At 39.3% G+C, this 14,154-nt stretch overlaps 1 protein-coding gene across 1 annotated transcript in view; it reads right to left on the bottom strand.

Annotated features, from left to right (window-relative positions):
- The window catches only part of adamtsl5 (ADAMTS like 5), a 63,006-nt gene extending 48,852 nt beyond the window's left edge, over nucleotides 1-14,154 (bottom strand). Inside the window, exon 1 of the mRNA XM_054771837.1 lies at nucleotides 13,933-14,154. Within this exon, the coding sequence (XP_054627812.1) occupies nucleotides 13,933-13,952 (20 nt within the window). The 5' untranslated portion in view covers nucleotides 13,953-14,154. The remainder of the gene's footprint in view (nucleotides 1-13,932) is intronic.

Genomic DNA, 14,154 nt, shown 5'->3' with positions numbered 1-14,154 from the left:
TTCATTGAAAGTAATGTGTGCCAGTTGGTCAATAAATCAACGAAAAGCAGTTATTTGCATTTCCTGCAATTACTTTTAGATGGCAAAGATATATAGTGGTCGGGGATTCATCGTACATTTATCGTCATCAAGGTAAAACTGCCCAATTTATCGTGATATTGGTTTGAGGTCATATCGCCCAGCCCGACTGCAAATGGAGGAAAACAAAGTCAACAAACTGCCGTAGACTGGAAAATGCTTTATTATCCCCCATTTTCCTAATGTCTCTGGCCAACATCACGTCAAGCAAATGTGCAAGCAATGGTTCGTTTTGGTTATGTCGACAACCGCTTATGTGGACTTCAGTCAGCCAGTCTGACAGGACATGGAGATCCGCTGTATAATACGTAATATAGCTAAATATTTAGATTTTCATTTCAATGTTCCTTCAGATGAATTGTGCACCAATGCTGAAATCAAGTAGCATCCTGTGGTGTTTACGGCAGCACAGTGACACACTTCAGGTGCTTCCACTTATGTTGTTTAGTCACGCTGTAGCAGCGTTCATTTCTTAAGCTCCGCTTTAGCAGCAGGCCAACACCTCTGTTCCTCCCTCTGACTAATCCAAAGATAAGTGCGTTTTCTCAGAAGTGATCCTGGAAAGACTTCCCCTCCCCCGTTTTTAAACACTTCCTGGCAGTGCTCTGCCGTCACGCACAGTGTCGACACTTTTATCATGTCACCATCGCAGTCTTTGGGCAAAATGTAGATGGGAGTCATTTGGAAAGCTGCCCACTTCATCTCCCCTCTGTCCTTTTCCATGTCTTTATCCCACACATCCCTTTTATCCTCCCATCTGCCTTGATCGCTGACTTTTATCTCAGTGATAAAAGACTTTTATCCCTGCACCATAAAATATTGTGCACATTCAAAGCTTTTGGACGTGTCTGTTGGCTCCATCCCAAGTTAGTAGTTGCCCTGTCCAATTAAACGACACACATCTCGATCACACTTGGCTGAGCAGACACTCCCTTCTGAGCCTTCAGCCTATCAGAGGAAGGTCACGTTGACCAAAACGGTAGCAAAAAACACACCCGTTCTGAGGGTTCGCATACTCACATGAAGTACTTCAAACTCCGATGCAAACTCTGTCTGCGACTGTTTAGCTTCGGAACGAGTGAACGATGGTAATTAAAGAGAGAAGGTGAGTGTTACTGCAGCTGGAACTAATCAATGCATTACCGCGGTCATTTTTATTGCTAATGTTGATCCAAAATCGGAGGAGATGCCGTTCGCAGAGGTTTGAACCAGTCGTAAAAACACACAGGAAATAATGTTCTACAATCCGACCACTGACCGCCGTAACGGTCCATGTCGCTGCAGATAGAGGATTTTTTTTTGGAAACCGGCAAACCGAAAACTGAAACCGGCAAAATGCAACCACACCTTGAAGGCAGCGAAGTGTACAGGTGTATTCTGGGTCAAAACATTCCATGCGTACAAGATGGCAGGCCTGATTTCTGGGGTTTTCTTCCACATTCAATATTTCCTGTAACAGTGAAATAAAATGATATCTCAATAACTGACATCTTTGTCCATCTGCATACTTTGCGGTCAGAAGTTCCCATACATTCATGATGGGATGAATGCGATATGATTTATTTGAATGGTTCTTTTGCTAGGGTGGAATGATCGTACCACCTTGTATGGAAGTTTGCCCGCTGACGTCGTGCAAGTTCTGAGCGAAATAAGGACGAGAGGCACGTTACTGTATGTTCGTCGTCGTTAACCGTCAGCGGACATGCTCAACACACACCTTCGCTTCGCCTTCAAAATAAGAGTGCTGTTGGCCACAAACAAAATAAACAAACAAAACAAAATAAGGGCATCATGTAAACAAAATAAGGGCATCATACAAAAATATATTAAATCAATAACACAATTGTGTTGACTACGTCTTCCTTAACGACAAGCACGGGCATTACTTGACTGAAAAGAAATGTGTGCAGAGGATGAATGAGAAAAGTTAGCCAAGCTTCATCCGTTTCTGAAATACTGGGAAAAATTGGCCAATGATGTATTGCATCAAGAAATTAAGGATTTTTGCATTGAATGAACTGACTTTTTAAAAATGCACACTCTATGCTGGTAAAGTAAGAGTAAAAGAGTAAGAGTAAAAGGTAACAAACGGAATTCTAAAAAACAGACAATCTAAATACATTTTTTGTTTTTTTTAATTTCATAAGACCTTTGCCAGTTTTACCCTGACTAGAAATGTTTAGTAGCCGTTAACAATGAATTGTGTCTGGATATTTGACAGCTGTTCTTGGCAGAATTGGTAGAGTTCCTTACAATCGTTTGTTTTCCTGGCCTGGCTTTTAAGATTAGTCCACAAATGTTCTATAGGGTGAGGTCAGGGCTTTGGGAAGCTTAATCTAGCCTGCTTTATTCATTCCAAAACCAGCTTTGATGTGTTTGGATCACTGTCCTGTTGGAACAGCCAATTTGGATTTCTGAGGTATTTGGAGGTCGTCCATACTTCTTGATGATAACATCTCACCTTGGCTCCTTGTCATTGTGGCCAAATAGCTCAACGTTTTCTACGTCTGACTGTGAAACTTTTGTCCAGAACCTCACTCTGGCTTGACCTTGTCGACTTCAGCAATGGCTTGCGTCTTGGCTGGCACCCTTGGTTTGCAGTTCATGGCAGACTTTGGTGTTTCCCGGGTTGTTTTTGAATATCCTAACCGATCTCCTTACATTTGAGTTTGACAGTTTGGGTTTTCTTCTAAACGTGGTCGTTGGCACAGATCATCTTGGAATCTGCAGTTGTTTAGAAATGGCTCCAAAAGACTTTCCCATATTGTGGACATCCACAATTCTCCTTCTTGGGTCTTCACTGAGTTTCTTAGATTTTGCCATTGCTTTGGGTATCGGTTGATCCAGTGACTGCGTTCAAATAATTCCTTTATGCTGCCAAAGAGAAATGATCAGCATGAGCATTGACAAAGAGGCCTTGTCACGTTAAGACATTTTGAGACCTTCAGCAGCCTTCACTAAAAGATTTACAGGACTTTACACCTATATTTGAGCGTGTCTGTATAATTACGACCCCGTGTAACATGATATCGTTTCATGGATTCCAATCCGGGCTGCTTAGGAAAATATACAATATATTTTCAATCCTTCACTGTAAAGAAGAAAATGACTCTTTTTTTCAGGCTGCAGTATTTGAACATAAAAAGACAGCAGTCGTGGGCACTGACTGATTGCCCCCCTAACTGCAGGGGCCCTTCCAGAGGTGAGAGGGGTCAGCCTGCCTCCTCCTGCTCTCATTAAGCCTATAGCAGCATATTAGTGCATAGCTGCAGGCCAGGGAGAGGGACGTAGCTTTAATCAAGGCGAGACAAGTTGTTTATTTTAACTGACATGAGTTGGGAGAGGGAAACACATGCCCAAAATACGGGTTGTTTTAGAAAAGTGAGCCCGAGCTCAGTTTGGCTACTGTTGTTTTTCTTTGATTCTGATTTAGTGAGAAAACATCTCATCGGCCTTCAGATTTTATGTTGGCATGGATGCAATATAATGACAACGGCAACCTCCAAACTAGACGTGAATTCGTCTTCTAATTAAACAAAACTGCTGTCTAAAAATAGCACATTTCTCAGTTCACACAGATATCATTAGAGTTGCACATTACTTACAGACACACAGTCTCCAAGGCAGAAGTGCAATAGAAAGTATTCCGTACCAAAAAGTCTCTGGTATGCTCTGTGTCATTCAATTTGTGTGCCGAACTGCGTCACAAGCTCAAGTCAATGAATTACTGCTGCTACTAGGTGTCGCCCAGCCTTATATTTGTATTTTAGTTCATTTATCCATTTTTATGCTAGAAAATGCTTTATTTTGGAAACAAATATGTCAAATTTGTTTAAATATGCATATGTTTTTTTTTACTAATAGGCTATATTGAACCACAAAACAGCATGATATATTCATGAATATATGTTTGAAAAACCATGATAGAGTGAAGCTGCGAAATTGGAACGGCAATGTGGTGAAGGACGACTGTATTATGTTATTATTATTGTGCCTTTTGTGAGGTCATCTCAACCTTCAATAAAATCCTGTTGTTCTGGTGTTTGTCTCACAGAACAATTACTGACACCTAGTGACCAATCTAGAATACTACATTCACAATTTGAACGCGTCGTCTTAATTCCTTGTATTTGTACGTTAGTTCATTTAGCCATTTTTAGGATTGAAAATGCTTAATTCAGGCAAAAAATATGTAAAATTTGCTTAAACATGCTTTTTTTTTTACTAATAGGCCGTATTCAACCACAAAAAGCATGATATTAGTAATGAATATATGTTTGAAAAAGCGTGATAGCGTAAAAGTGAAATTCATATTGCAATGCGGTGAGGGACGACTGAACTACCCCCCAATATCTGTCATAGTAGATTATACAACACACAAATGTACAAATAAACAACCCCCGTGCCGTTATCAGGTTATTGCTAATGCTATTAGGGGCACAGGAAAGAGTGGCTGGCAGGTGAGAACGTGCGAGTCACCTGAGTCCCCCTGAAGTTCCTTCAGTGTTTCTGCAAAGGGACATATGGGCATCCTGTTTAAAAGAGGAACCTCGGAGGTAGAAAAGCAACGATCCAACCATAAGGTTGGTCTTGACCTTTGAGCCCCCCCCCCCACACTTGAGACGGAGCTGCGACGCACCCAGTGTTTGGGAAAGCCCGATGGAGGGTCCAATTGTCATAAGGAGCATGCCACTGAATAGCTGAACCTTTAACAGATGTTCAGGCTTAGGTCAACTCTAACCCCTCAATGTGTGTTGACTATGAAAGAAGCGACAACAATCGAGCGCCCTGTGGTGGTGCTCGTGAAATCAGCTTCTTTGACCGCGAACGGAAGCTCTTTGTGCCTCAACAGCTGCTCCCCTTGAAGACCTTGTTTAACATTTTAAAAATAGTGACCCATGTGTGGCTCTGTCACTTTGGATTCATTTAACGGATAAAGCCGCTGCTGGCGTTCGATCGCCAAACACTTTTGCAAGTTGGGCCCTCAGAGAAAGATGGAGCTATGTTTAATCGTGGTGGACAGAAAACTGTCTCCGGGCATTGATTTGATCGCAACTGGACTGTTCAGGTTGCCTTAGGGCCTATCCAAGTCGAAACATTTTCAGGTCGAAACAATAAAGTATTTTAACGTTCCATCCTTTCATGCGTACGGCAACGACGTCCTGGGTGCCGTGTGGACAAGCAAAACACTACAAGTACTTTCTCTCCGTCGCTGTTACCCTCTCCTTTAAATAAGGGATGCGCCTAGAAATCAGCCACCAATTTCCGTGGAAAACTCGTGTGATCGGCAGCCCAGTGTTGCCAACTTGGCCATTTTCTTGCTAAATCTGGCGACTTTCCGAGCCCTCCTGGTGACTTATTTTCTCAAAAGCGACTAACGATAAATGTAAAGACTTTTCCTGACGTCGCTGGGAGATTTTTCTGGTATTTGGAGACGTGAAAGTGGAAGCACATATTGTTCTGAGCAGTGAGTGTACTTACATGTGGTTTACATCAAAATAACATCTTACTGTTTCTTCAACTATACCACCATGGACTATTTACAATTTTCACATTTGGAACTGAACAATGTGTGTGCATGAGTGTGAACGCGTGTGCACGTGTGCGCATGCGTTAAAATTTCGTACCGGTATTGCCGATGCCATCTTGAATTTGACTCAGTATCGGATCGGAAAGGAAATCAGCGGTATCGCACCTCACGAGATTGAACAAAATTGTGCAAAAAGAATAGAAAAATGGAAATTTCAGTGACATTTCTTTTGCCAAAATGGATTACAAAGTTGTTACTGTCCCTCTGGAGTGAAGCTGGTTGTTGAGATGAGGTTCGTGTGCTGGTCTTGTTTGCTAAATATAGATGGTGTGAAATGCTTCCCTGGGAACAGGGATTATTTTCAATATCAGTCTGGAATCAGAGACAATTAGATTAGTGGGCTCTGTGTATGATTTGGACTGTGTTATTTTTCAACCTAAAGCCGTAATATACAGTATGTGTTACTACGTACTCATATAACACTGTAATGTATGAGAATCCATATTTTATGCAGGCTATGTCGTACCTGCGTTTTGCCTTGCCTAATTAGCATATCGTAACGTGCAGAGGGGTGGGGGCTGTGTTGCATGTGGGGAAGAGTTTTTGACTCACACATAGTCCGTGTGCGTTGTGTGTTGTGTTGCGTTGACTTGTGTTGATGACCTCCTGTCCGTTTGTGCTGCGTTGGGAGTATTTGCTGGCTAATCGATGAAATTTGCCTCTGACCATTTCCTGTGCGACACAAGTTGGCCATAATACCCTAACAAACTTTGTCGGTCTTGACCCTGATGACCCTGAATTTCAAATAGCACTGCAGAAGAATTGAAAACTATTGAAAACAAGCTCCGCGACCCACCAGTTGAAAATTACTGGTCTAGACAAGTACAGTATTTCACAGGAAAGACCCAACTAGCCATTGTCACGCCACTGCACCATTGTCCTCACGTACTGTCAAGCGTGGATACCATCACCCTTGTCAGCTGCAGTACAGAGGGGCTTTTTCCCATGAAAGTTAAAATACAGCAGATTTGCGGGAAACTATTTAAACTAGGGATGGTCCGATCAGGGTTTTATGCTGCCGATTCCGATACCGATCATCCAGGACTGAAATCAGCCAATACGGATACTGATCGCATGGATTAATTGTACTTTTTTTTTTTTTGATTTATGACGAGTGCAATTCCAAGGTCCCTTGACTACCAGGAGGCCCGAAAAGAGGCAATTACTATTAAAATGAGTAATTCATTAATAAAAATGTAATTAATAATTGTATTAATAATTTTTTTTTCATGGGACCCAGAATTCCTAACTGCACCCCCGCTACTGGCTATATGATATGAAAAAAGGAACCATAAAATCACCTTAATTTAGACAAAAACATATTTTACTTCCTTTTTGAAGACAGCTCATGAAACTTCCAGTGGATGAGACGCCTTCTTTAACTCATTCAATACCAAACACGTATTTCTACGTTTTTATGATCCCAAATTCTCAATCCCAACAATGTATTGATACGTCTTTTACGTTTTTTTGCGCGAGAAGCAAAAAGAGGTGATGACGCAACTCTCCACTAATGCATTTCACTTCATCCATCCAACCATCTTATATCCTCACTAGGGTAGCGGGTATGCTGGAGCCTATCCCAGCTGACTTCGGCAATACCGGTCCATCCATCCATCCATCAACCCATCCATCAACCCATCCATCCATCCATCCATCCATTCATCCATCCATCAACCCATCCATCCATCAACCCATCCATCCGTCCATCCGTCCGTCCATCCATCCATCCATCCATCCATCCATCCATCCATCAACCCATCCATCCATCCATCCGTCCATCCATCCATCCATCAACCCATCCATCCATCCATCCATCTATCCATCCATCCATCCATCCATCCATCCATCCATCCATCCATCCATCCATCCATCCATCCATCCATTAATCCATCAACCCATCCATCCATCCATCCATCCATCTATCCATCCATCCATTAATCCATCAACCCATCCATCCATCCATCCATCTATCCATCCATCCATCCATCCATCCATCCATCCATCCATCCATCCATCCATCCATCCATCCATCCATCATTCATCCATCCATCCATCCATCCATCCATCCATCCATCCATCCATCCATCCATCCATCCATCATTCATCCATCCATCCATCCATCCATCCATCCATCCATCCATCCATCCATCCACCCATCCATTAATCCATTAATCCATCAACCCATCCATCCATCCATTTTCTAGGCCACTTATCCTCATTAGGGTCACGGGGGTATGCTGGAGCCTATCCCAGCTGACTTCGGGCGAGAGGCGGGGTACACCCTGGACTGGTCACCAGCCAATCGCAGGGCACATACAGACAAACAACCATTCACTCACATTCATACCTATGGACAGTTTAGAGTCTCCAATTAAGCAAACATTACGAGAAAAAAGTCGTATTCTAAAGAGAAAAAAGTTGCAATTTTACAAGAATAAAGTATTTCTATATATTAAGGAAAAATCATGTTTAGTGGCGTACAGTTGAAATATTATGTCAACAATACATTATTTTATTAACATTTTGAGGAACAAACAAATGAACTTGTAGTTTTGGGGAAACTGGCTTGGGGAAAATGTTATAATATTATGAGAATAAAGTCAAAATATTATGGGAATAGAGTCATAATTTTACGAGAAGAAAATTTACAAAGATTATTTAACATAAAACTTGAAAAATGTATTAAAAAAATGGGGAAAAAGAGCAAAGAGTGAAGTTGATACTAATAATAGGATTTTTCACCTTTATCACAAAGCTGAGATGCAGTTTTTTGTTGATATATATTTATATCACTTGTTAGCATATCTACATTGCGTTACAAAATATCAAAGTGGCCCTTGCATGCTTTCATTTTTCACTATGTGGGCCTCGTTTGAAAAAGTTTGGACACCCCTGGTCTAGGGCCGAACCGATTACTTGAGTCATCGAAACAACAGGCTTCAGATGAATCGACTAAGAAAACAGAGTGAGTTAGTGAGTCCCTTCACACAAGTAACATCAACACTTAAGAATCCCAACTACACACATTGTGTGTTCAAAATCCCATATCTGGATCACTATGCCAAAAAAGTCTAATTGCATCCCTCAGATACAACGGTTACAGTGGACACGATTTCACTGGCTTGTAAAAGATTTTAGAAGCATGCTAACTATGCTAATATTAGTAAGCACGCTTCAAAGGAGACCCACTAACACACATCAGCCTCAAGCAGTAAACGCTTATCTGACCGAACCTTGAAACAAGTCCATCAGGAATCTATTCTTTTCTCCAAAGGGAGGTCAACGTGCACGAGTGCATGCGCGCTCATTCAGTACGAAAGATCCATGAAATGATAACATGGGGGAATCCATTTGCCGTTTTTTTTCAGATGTTTTGCTTTAAAAGAACACAACCTTCCAGGATATTACACACAGGTGAATCACTCATGTGGTGGAACACGACAACCCGCCGAAATACATGCTGTATTTCAAGAAGGAAAATGCATCTCATCGTTGTGATGTAGGTGAAAAAGCCTATTATTAGTATCAACTTCGCTCTTTGCTCTTTTTTTCCAATTTTGCTGTTCTTGTTTTCCTGTTTCTCCAAATATTTCAACTTTCTTCTTCAATAAAATCGTCGTAAAATTTGTTTCTTATAATATTATAACTTTATTCACACAATATTTTGATTTTATTCACGTCATATTATAACTTTTTCCCCATTTTTTCAATTTTCATCTTAAATAATCTTCATAAATGTTCCTCTCGTAATACCACCACTTTATTCTCATAACATTATAACCCACCATTATGCCTGTATAACATTAGAACCTGATTATAACATAATTATAACCAAATTTTCCAAAAATTACAACTTTATTTTGTTTTGTTTGTTTCTCATAAAATTACAACATTAAAAAAAATGTATTTTTCCTTTCATGTTTCATTTCTATGCCACTAAAATGACATTATTTTTCATCATAATATTATGACTTTATCCTCATAAAATTGCTCCTTTTTTTCCTCGTTAGAATTCGGCTTTTTTTTCTTGTAATATTTTGACTTTATTTTGGGAACATTATAACATTTCCCGCAACCAATTTCCTAAAAATGATAACTTTGTTTGTTTGTTTGTTTGTCATATTATGACTTAAAAAAAAAACCCATCTTATTTCTTTCTTTGATGCTACTCAAATGATGCTATTTTTCCTCACAAGATCACAAATTTGCTCTCGAAAAATTACAACTTTTTCTTGTTAAATTACAACTTTTTTGTTGTAATATTTTCATTTTATTCTTAATTTTTGCTCTTGATTGAATCGTTTTTTTTTAGTTTTCTTGTTAAATTATGGACCAATGAAAAAAAACGCAGCGGGCCACAAATTACCCCTGGGCCACACTTTGGACACCACTGACATACATGGTCGACCGCTTGTGTCCACATAAAATTTGAGCGCCAAAATGGTATCTATGAAAAATGGGTCCGTTTATGTTGACAAGCGAGGACAACCGTATGCTGAAAGATCCTTTATTATCGCCCGTGATCCGTACATCTCTGGCCAAAGTCACAAGGAAATGGGACATCCCGCCACATGCTACGGATTTGACCCGGTTTTGCTGTTCTTTTTTAGCAAACAAAAGTTGTGCGAGGGTAATTTTGAAGTATCAACCCATGTTTTGTTCCAGGCATGATAATATTATGTTTAATATTTAATACCTGAACTTTACATTATTTTTCTTTGTTTATTCTTGTAAAATTGCGCTTTTTTTCTCTCACTAGAATACAACTTTTCTCTCATAATATTTTGACTTTATTCTTGTAAAATTACAGCTGTTTTTTTAATTTGTGCTGTTGTTTTGTTTTTGTTTTTTTTTTCCAACTAAATGAACTTTCTTCTTGTCATTTTTTTCCTGTAATTATGACTTTATTGCCATCATTAATACTTTATTCTCATAACATAACTTTTATCCACAGCCTAATTTTCCAAAAATTACAACTTTATTCGCTGTTTTGTTTGGTTTTCATAATATTACCACTTTTAAAAAAAGAATGTCTTCCTTTAATATTTCTACTTTATGCTACTAAAATGATTTTTTTTCTCAAAATACTATGTTATTCTAGTGAAATTACGTTTTTTATTTTTAATATTTTGACTTTATCCTTGTAAAATTACAGCTGTTTTTTTTCATTTATGCTGTTGGTTTTTTTTGTTTAGTTTTCCAACTATTTGAACTTTCTTCTTGTCATTTTGTTCCTGTAATTATGACTTTATTGCCATCATGTTTTGACTTTATTCTCATAACATAACTTTTATCCACAGCATAATTTTCCAAAAATTAAAAAAAAACTTTATTCGCTGTTTTGTTTGGTTTTCATAATATTACCACTTTTTTAAAAAAGAATGTCTTCCTTTAATATTTCTACTTCATGCTACTAAAATGATTTTTTTTTCCTCAAAATACTAGTGAATATTCTAGTGAAATTACATTTTTTATTTTTAATATTTGGACTTCATTCTTGTAAAATGACTGCCTTTTTTTTTTTTAAAGCTTTCTTGTTAAATTATATTTATAGAACGTGCTGCGGGCCAATAAATAAACGCAAATAATCCCCAGGCCACACTTTGGACACCACTGGTTTAAAGAATTAAAAGAAATGTTTCTCAGGGGAGCTCACGGTTTCCATGCACAGGACAGAAGAGGATTTTCCTTCCCTTGCCGCAGGGGAAAATGACATCATTGCATGTCAAAACCAAATTAGAGTTCCTATTTCAAAGCGCTATGCTCATTGTTCCACGGTAATTCGATTGAAAGTGTTCCCAAACAAACAGCCTGAGCCCAGCACCGCAGCCCCCGTGGACCAATCTCATTGACGGCGTGTTGCCCACCTGACGGACATCTGACGCATCACATCAGATGAAGCACCTTAAAGGCTTAAAGGGCTGATATATTCTTGCGTTTTGTTTCCACAAACACAGCACGGCCAAGGTGGATTGAAGGTCACGATGCTAAGAGACTGATGAACAATAAATAGAGTTCGCATACACAGTTGCGCCGGCGGACTTGAGCGCGTGTTTGCGTAGATGACAAATGCGCACGGGCGTTTTAGCTGGTGACATTTGGCCGCGTGGAAGAACGGGTGCAATGTAGCGTTGCAAATGCTATGATTTATTCTTCTTCTTCTCTGATTATTCTCTCACATCATATCTTTTACATGTCGACACTTACGGTCATGATAGCGTTTATCTTTTGCAGTGTTTCCCTTCAACACATCATTGCAGCATCCCGACTGAGGCCCTGAGAGTCTGACGCTCTTTTACACTTCATTGCCAACCTTAACACGCCAGCAGCAGTGCTGCCTTCTCAAGCTCCCACACCAGCAACACAACACTCGTTATCGTTATCCACCAATCACACTCACAGAGAGGTGCATTCACAGGCAGCGGAATTCTGAACATCAACATTACAACACCAGCAGGTCGTGACATTGTAACGGGACTGTCTGTGTGGCTCGTCGTTCCAACTGCGTCCGGTAGTTGGCATCGTGACTCTGCTTTCTTAACACACCTCATACGCACCTGGTCTGCCACAGAATAAGAACATGTTGCAAGAGGGATCGTGTTGCCAATTTATTGAAAGTCTCTTTAAAAAATACCAACCAGCATCAAATCTAGCAACTTTTTCTAGTCTCATTGGACCCATTAACGCACGCATTGCCTTCCTTTCCTGCCGTGGACCCTCGCCCATCTAAAAGCACTCACAAAACAAAACTCACATAAGCAACAGAAGAAAGTTCATTTGGATTTCATCATAAAATAGTTTTGCTTTTGAAATGTGTTCACTTTTTGTCTCCCATAGCATCCATAGAAATGTCATGGACATGCGTCGTGGCTGATTATGCAAATCAGACGGCGGCATCATCTATACCCATTGCCACAGATAGATTGCAGTCCTGCGGGAAAAACACTGCACTGCCATTTAAACGTGTTTTCTAATAGAGAGGGAATAAATAGACAGCGTGTAACACTACATAGATCGCTCATGCAGTCAGGAACAAAAAGTCTAATAATAATAATAATAATAATAATACTGTATGCAATAAATACAAAATATAATTTACGTAAAAATACAGCTAGTGCAGTTACAAAGGAAAAAGAAGCAAGTAAAAGATCTTAAAAAATAATATAATTAATAAATAAATAAATAAAACAAGTAAATAATATGAGTAAATAAGATAAAAAATAAATAGAATTTTATTTTTAATTAACTATATATATATATATAAAAGTTAATTACAAATAAAATCCTATTTTATTTGTTTAAAGTTTAAACTAATAAAATAGTTTAAACAAAGTTTAAAATAAAATTTAAAAATATTTAAAAATGTAAAAAAAAATTTAAAAATTTAAAAAGAATGAATACAATTAATACTGAATAGAAAATAACATAATCTGAATAAGTAAACAGATTAAAGATCAATGCACATGTATAAATAAATACCAGAGTAAAAAAAAATCTGCCAAATAAAGGATAATAATAATAATAATAAATGTATTAATAAATGTATGTGTACCCTGCCTGTCGCCCGAAGTCAGCTGGGATAGGCTCCAGCATGCCCCCGCGACCCTAACGAGGAGAAGCGGCATAGAAAATGGATGGATGGTATTAATAATGATCAGTGAATGAAATACAGGTGCATGTCCAAAAATGGAAACGTTTGAAAAGTTCCTCTATTTCCAGGAGTCCAATTCAAGTTATTACATTCTATAGCTTCACTGCACACGGAGGGAAATATTTCAAGAATGTATTCTTCATCATTTGGATGATTAGACCTTGCAGATTGTCGAAAGCTGAAAATGAGCTTTTAATTTGTCCCTTAGTCTGTTAGACGTTTGGTACCATATTGTAATGTATTGAGATGCACCTGTGTATCGCTTGGCTTATCCCACCTGTCGTGGCAGGCAGCATATGCTACGTTTGTGGAAGACACCTGGCAATCACCAAAAAAAAAAAGCACAGAATAGTGTGACATTTACACCACAACATAAAATCATTCTTGGGCACAAAACAAAAAAAATCCTAAAAGGGGGAGAAAAGTCAACTGTCCCAGGAATGTATCACCTCCCACCCTTCACTAGCCTCTTGCAAGTAAGAGAAGTCAAGGTAAATATTTGACCGTGTTTCCTTTGAAACGTCCAATTAAGAGTCCAATTAGCAAACAATAACACTCTCTGGAGGATCGTCTTCATTCCACTACTGTACAAGTGGTGAAGAGGTCTTACCTCGCCGAAGAGGAGGACATGGCGATGGACACACACTTCAAGCAAGTCAGGTGCACTTTGGCTCTCTTCTCATGGTCTCCAACGGCGCGACTCAGGCGCACTTTGCATCCCAGCTGAGAGCGTCCACAGACGGATGTTAGAGCCTCCCATGGCCGCCTCTTCTCTTCTGCGGTGACTTCATTCAAAACTTGCTTTGAATAACCAACTTTGTCCACATCCAGC

Source organism: Dunckerocampus dactyliophorus, chromosome 3, assembly GCF_027744805.1.
Source record: "Dunckerocampus dactyliophorus isolate RoL2022-P2 chromosome 3, RoL_Ddac_1.1, whole genome shotgun sequence".
Lineage (NCBI taxonomy): Eukaryota > Metazoa > Chordata > Actinopteri > Syngnathiformes > Syngnathidae > Dunckerocampus > Dunckerocampus dactyliophorus.
This window is presented reverse-complemented; position numbering and strand designations above follow the sequence as displayed.